This window comes from Gadus morhua, chromosome 11, assembly GCF_902167405.1.
Source record: "Gadus morhua chromosome 11, gadMor3.0, whole genome shotgun sequence".
Classification (NCBI taxonomy): Eukaryota; Metazoa; Chordata; class Actinopteri; order Gadiformes; family Gadidae; genus Gadus; species Gadus morhua.
This window is the reverse complement of record NC_044058.1, coordinates 30,504,327-30,510,893: the sequence shown is the minus strand read 5'-3', so window position 1 is coordinate 30,510,893 and position 6,567 is coordinate 30,504,327. Positions and strand designations below refer to the sequence as shown.

General features: G+C 46.9%; 1 protein-coding gene across 1 annotated transcript in view; it reads left to right on the top strand.

The window, feature by feature from the left end:
- The first annotated feature begins 2,348 nt into the window (after positions 1-2,348).
- znf608 (zinc finger protein 608) overlaps positions 2,349-6,567 on the top strand; it is a 17,916-nt gene continuing 13,697 nt past the window's right edge. Inside the window, 1 exon segment of the mRNA XM_030371347.1 lies at positions 2,349-3,456. Coding sequence (XP_030227207.1) covers positions 2,704-3,456 — 753 coding nt within the window. The 5' untranslated portion in view covers positions 2,349-2,703.

Below are 6,567 nucleotides of genomic sequence, written 5' to 3'. Positions count from 1 at the left end.
GCAAGACTGTAAAATAGAAAATGTGCACAAGCTTGCCTTCCTGCTTCCCACCAAAGGTCAGAGAGAGAGAGAGCGAGAGAGAGAGAGAGAGAGAGAGGGAGATGGAAAGGGAGAGGGAGAGGGAGAGAGAGAGAGAAATTTGGTCCTCTTCTTCTTCAAGCATGTTTTCCTCTTGCTTCAGGTCTTCCTCTTCCTCTACCTGCTGCATTTGTATAGTCCTTGAACCTGATTGGTGTGTCTACAATTAAGCAAGCATGTGTTTGCGTACCTGATGGCTGTGCTGAACCAATTGGCTCATAACAAGTGTGGTCATCTGACAGTCAGTGCTTTGGAATTGCAAGGAAGTGTCAGCCTGATATACAAATGTGTCTAATGTATGCAAATGTGTTTAGTGTTTTGCAAATCACTGTGTGTATTGTTTTGCAAAAAGTGTGAGGCTGTCCTTGCGCTTATAGTGGTGCATATCTGGGCAATGTTTTGCTTCTTGAGTGCAATCGTTTGATAATTGTGTGATACTTTTGATTTGAGTGTTTATGCAATTGTAAAAAACTGTAACAGGATAGACAATTGTAAAAACTTTACCCCTGCCTTGCAGAGATGACATGTCAGAGCCCTAACCCAACCCTAAACTCACTAGATCCGGGTCATTAAAAACGTCAATGATCGTTTTTGTAAAACTGGAAAGATAGAAAAATGTAACCCACTTGGAGTTGTTCAGTTGAGATTTGATCAATTGATAAACATAGGTGAAGCTATTAAAGTTTTTCTCAATTGTTTAAACGTGTTTTATGAAACTCGAGCTCAATTTCTCAAAACTCTAAACACAAAACTGAAAAGCATTAACCATTTTGTCAAAACTCAACAAATCGCTTTCAAATGAAACACCATCAAAACCATGTTCTCTCTTCTCAAAAGTGATTTTATTCCCACCAAAACGATAAACAACGCTATCATATGAATATTTCTTAGAGAGCATCAATTCAACACTGGCGTGATATATTTAAAACCCTTCCATCTAAATGAGGCTTCACGAGGCCATGTTACCTGTTCAAATGTCTAAGATTGTTTAGAAATAGCTTCCTTTTTTAAAGTTGCAATTAGGGGGTACATACAGTATAAAGACTGTTATTTTAATACAATGCGGTGATTATATCATATGGATATTGCATTGACACAATCGTATTACTGTAGAATAGCTCCAATGGGCTAAACTCACAATCCCATCTACACCTATAGTTGATACTGCAACATTGTTAGAGTTTCGAGAATACACCAATGTTACCTATCTTTGCAAAACTCACAGTACAGTAATTGCACTGAAGTAAAATGAAAAACAAAACAGCAAGGAAATGCTAAAGTAAATATCTATTTATTACTGTCATACAGTTAAATGTTAAGCTGAACAGCAACTAAAGCTTTTCGTATGCCAAAAATATATAAAATTAAGATATAAATGCGTTGAAACTGATCTGTGTTTAAATCAGTCTGTATCCCACCTCCGATGCTGATCAGGCCAGAGGAGCTCCTCTACAACACAGCAGAGCTCACCTGGGGCCTCTTTAATGCGCTCACACATGATTGAAGTGTTTTGCCAGTTGAGTTCGAAAAAGTGAGAGATGAGTGAGACCAATTAGTAATTGGGTGTGGACTTTTGAAGGCCGGTGTTTTCCAGGTGAACCAAGTGTGCCAAATGTTGAGATTTGTATAGAATTTGCATAGAATTTTGCAAAAATGTCATTTAGAATTTCTATATGAGTGAAAACATGGAATTGTGCTAAGAGTTAAGCAGTCTGGATTCTTGTAGTTGATACATGCGCTTAAAGTTTTCCGAATTGTGTGCATAGTTCCATTTTTTGTGTGTTTACAATCGAGAAAAACAGTAATGTCTCAGCTGGGGGTTTTGTGCCATCTGGTGGCAAAAAGAATGATGGACACCTTTACGGCATTGCTTATTGATTTGGCCTATTGGGTCACTGGATTGATGATGAAAGGATGACTGAGGGAGGGGTGGAGGGTGGGGTGGCTGAGGGGAGGGGGGGGGGGGGGGTGGCTCATGGTGATGCATTCCAAGATAAAAAGTCTTCTTTCCAGCTTCTGCTGCAAGCTGTTCTCACAAATCAAATAGAAACAAATCAGTTATGGACAGAACGCAACCACCTTCTTACGCAACCACCTTCTTACGTCTACATGATGTCTACATGAGTTATACCTGAGGTTTATAATAAGGTCTACATGAGGTCTATAATGAGGTCTACATGAGGTCTATAATGAGATCTACATGAGGTACATGAGGTCTATAGTGAGGTCTACATGAGTTATACCTGAGGTCTATAATGAGGTCTACATGAGGTCTACATGAGGTCTATAATGAGGTCTATAATGAGGTCTATAATGAGGTCTACAATGAGGTCTACATGAGGTCTATAATGAGGTTTACATGAGGTCTATGAGGTTTACATGAGGTCTACATGAGGTCCAGGTGACGACACCTCCCAGGTGAGAACACCTGCCCAGGCTGCCTTGTTCGACCTGCAGGCGGGAATAACGAATGTTTGGCGCAAAATGTAACGGTAGGATAGCAAATCAAAGGCAAATGCATGCATAATTGCATTCAAGAAATTACGCAGATATTGGATTATTTTAGCAGGCGTACGAAAGCGGATCAACCTCTCAGCAGGATATCCGGTCGTGGTTTCGGAGGTTATGTGGTTTATAGAGTATGTTATAATATTAAGGTTATGTTGGGGTCAGGGTCTGGTGAGGCGCCACCGGGAGAAGCGGCACAGCGCGGCCGGGCGGAATGACTTGAATGCTGATTGTGATCCGAGCAGACGAGCGGCGATGGATCGCTTCCTGCAGAGGGGCTGTAGGGAGCCGTCACCGCCCGCTCTCCATCTCCATACCTCGGTACCCTCGGATCAAACACGGGGATCGGGTTCTTCCTCCGAGTCACGCAAACACGCACTGAAACGCGATAGAACCGGTGAAGTAACGGACGCGGCGGACTCGCCGCTCCTAACCGCGTTGTGCGGCAGCGGCGTCGACGCGGCAGAGCAACGCGTCGTCGCGGCTACGCGGCGCGGCGCTCAGCCAGGCGGAGGCGCGGTGATGTTGTCCACTGCGGGCCAGGCGCTCCGGGAGCCCGGCCACGATGTCATAACGGCCCCTAAGGAGGAGCGGAAGGGGAAGAGAGCTATGATGATGAGGGGCTGGAAGAGAGATGCTGTCATCAGGACGAGGAAGGAGAAATACGCGGATGTCTTCGCACCGAGCGCCCTGCCCGAGCTCTTGAGCAGGGACGGGCATTGTGCGGCAGAGTGGATGGGAGTTGAGAACGAAAACGGGCAGGAGAACGGAATGGTCGGAATAAACGAATTGAACGGATTGACCGGATTGAAGAGCGGCAGCGCGGCGGTCGTCAGCCCGGCCGTCAAGAAGCACCGCGGAGCGGATAAGGTAGGAAGATGGAGGAGAACAGAGTCATGGTTACCGACCACTGCAGGTGTGTGGCCTTCAACACAAAGCAAGGAGAGAGGAAATGAGGGAGAGATGGAGAGAGGGAAGGAGAGAGGGAATGAGAGAGTGAAGAGAGAGAGAGAGAGGAGAGAGGGAAAGAGAGAGGGAAAGAGAGAGGGAAGGAAAGAGTGATGGAGGAAACATGAGGCATCATGGTGCTGTTGTTATCAGACGTCATCTTTACATCTACAACGAAAGAGACAGACAGACATACAGACAGACAGACAGGTATCAACCTGTCTGTGGGACAGGGATAGATACTGAGAGATGACATATTAATAATTGATGTTTTTATATCTATATGTATATATACATATATGTGTGTGTGTGTGTGTGTGTGTGTTTGTGGTGTGTGTGTGTGTGTGTGTGTGTGTGGGTGGGGTGGGTGGGTGGGTGGGTGGGTGTGTGTGTGTGTGTGTTGTGTGTGTGTGTGTGTGTGTGTGTGTGTGTGTGGTGTGTGTGTGTGTGTGGTGTGTGTGTGTGGTGTGTGTGTGTGTGTGTGTGTGTGTTTGTCTATGTGACCACCAATGGGTGGCAAAAGGCCATTCTATGTTACAGTGTTGTATATACGTGAGTGTATATGTGAGTATATGTGAGTTACATCGTGTCTAAATGTTTTGAAACTTTTCAGTGGGTAAATGTCTTTCCGCAGCAAAACAGACAGCAAAAAACCAACTCTCTTATCGTTCTATTCTATCCGTCTGTCTGTCTGTCCTTCTGTCTGTCTGTCTCTATCAGTGGCGGTGGCCAATAGAGGGCGCTAGGACGCCGCCCCTCCGTGAAATATTCACTTGAATATATCTGCCAACTATTAAACAACTTTTATCAATACGAAATAAATCAACAAAAATACATAGCGTTTATCCTCGTTTAATTAGTTGATATACAGTACTTGTCGCTGCCAGCAACCATTTAAATGCGTCTGAACGTCAATGATTTGGGCTAGGCTAGTTATTGGTCATTCAAAATAAAGCCCTCCTCCAAGTCAGGGGTGCCTGGCCACGTTGAGGTCAATCTAAACTCACAAACTTTTGCTGTCTATCAAGCAGAGACAGCTTTTCATTGGTGCAAGATAAATCGCCCTCGGGTCGCACCAGTGTGCACCCCAGGGCCAATGGTATCGCGTTTATTTTTTGTTATCACCACATGATTGGACAATTCAGCGAATCAATCAAATAGGCTACCTCCCTCAGCAGCATTCGCGCAACACAACTACATGTAGAGAAGAGATAGATCGCTAACTAGCAGAGAGTTGTAAGCACTAATGAATCTGAATGAATAGTAGGTAAATAGGTAGTGGCCATCCCCAAAATGCACCATAATACAGGAAATCAAATCTATTAAATATATTATATCGGGGGGGGGGGGAACCCCAGACCCCCTGTCTATTACTTTGCCCCACAAACATTTTTGATCACCAGCCGCCACTGCTATCTATTATCTATCTTATTTATATTATGTGTATAAATATATATGTCTATTTTTCCCTCTCTGTCTCAAAAAAGAGAGAGGGAGACAAAAAGTCTCATCTAACCCTATCCACTTTTATTCAACAACCAGTATTCAAAATATATAAATAAGTATAAAATAAGATACGACATTGAATAAAATAAAATAATAATAGCATAACATTTTAAAAGTATATTCAATTACCTTTGTGATATTTGCTAGCTAGAGCTAGAGCTAGAGCTAGGGACAGCGCCCTCATCTGGCCAAATAGAGCGGCGGCGAAGAGCGCGCGTCAAACCAACCGCCCCAGTATTACCACGTCCCACCCCTCACGTACCCCCCCTCGCGTACCCCCCCTCAGTCCCACCCCTCACGTACCCCCCTCGCGTACCCCCCCTCACGTACCCCCCCTCACGTACCCCCCCTCGCGTACCACCCCTCAGTCCCACCCCTCACGTACCCCCCCTCACGTACCACCCCTCACGTACCCCCCCTCACGTACCCCCCCTCACGTACCCCCCCTCACGTACCCCCCTCACGTACCACCACTCACGTACCCCCCTCACGTCCCACCCCTCGCGTACCACCCCTCAGTCCCACCCCTCACGTACCCCCCCTCACGTACCCCCCCTCACGTACCACCCCTCGCGTAACACCCCTCGCGTACCCCCCTCACGTACCCCCCCTCACGTACCCCCCTCACGTACCACCCCTCGCGTACCACCCCTCGCGTACCACCCCTCGCGGGCGGCGGCTAAACGCGTGCCAGCGCTCGGCGCCGCCTGCTATCCTTCACCCCGCTGTCCTACTCCCTAGCGTCGCCGCCCCTGAAGAAACCCTTCTTTAAAGCTTTGGTACATCGGCTTGATACAAGGTCCTGGACATATGGAGATTTTCAATGCAGTAGATGAATAATTCAACAATGCAAAGAATGAGCAGTGACAGTAAATAAAGTGAGTAAAGTGACTTAACCGTAAACAAAGTGCCCGACAGTATAAAGTAACTATGAATTATTGTGCCTATCATTGTAATCACAAACAGAGAATAATGGGCATCAGGGCCATATATGTAGTCATTAAACAACTGGTATAACGTTACGGCAGCCTACCCACTGGGTTGGTTGATCTGCTGCTTTCAAAACATATCTCAAAGGCAGCACGAGGCTTCCTATTGGTGCTAGGGCCGGCAGCGAGGCTTCCTATTGGTGCTAGGGCCGGCAGCGAGGCTTCCTATTGGTGCTAGGGCCGGCAGCGAGGCTTCCTATTGGTGCTAGGGCCGGCAGCGAGGCTTCCTATTGGTGCTAGGGCCGGCAGCGAGGCTTCCTATTGGTGCTAGGGCCGGCAGCGAGGCTTCCTATTGGTGCTAGGGCCGGCAGCGAGGCTTCCTATTGGTGCTAGGGCCGGCAGCGAGGCTTCCTATTGGTGCTAGGGCCGGCAGCGAGGCTTCCTATTGGTGCTAGGGCCAGCAGCGAGGCTTCCTAATGGTGCTAGGGCCGGCAGCGAGGCTTCCTATTGGTGCTAGGGCCGGCAGCAAGGCGTGGTTGTTGTGACGACGTGCCTTCTGTGGAACTGAATAAAAACAGTGAACATGAAAGACTGCAGT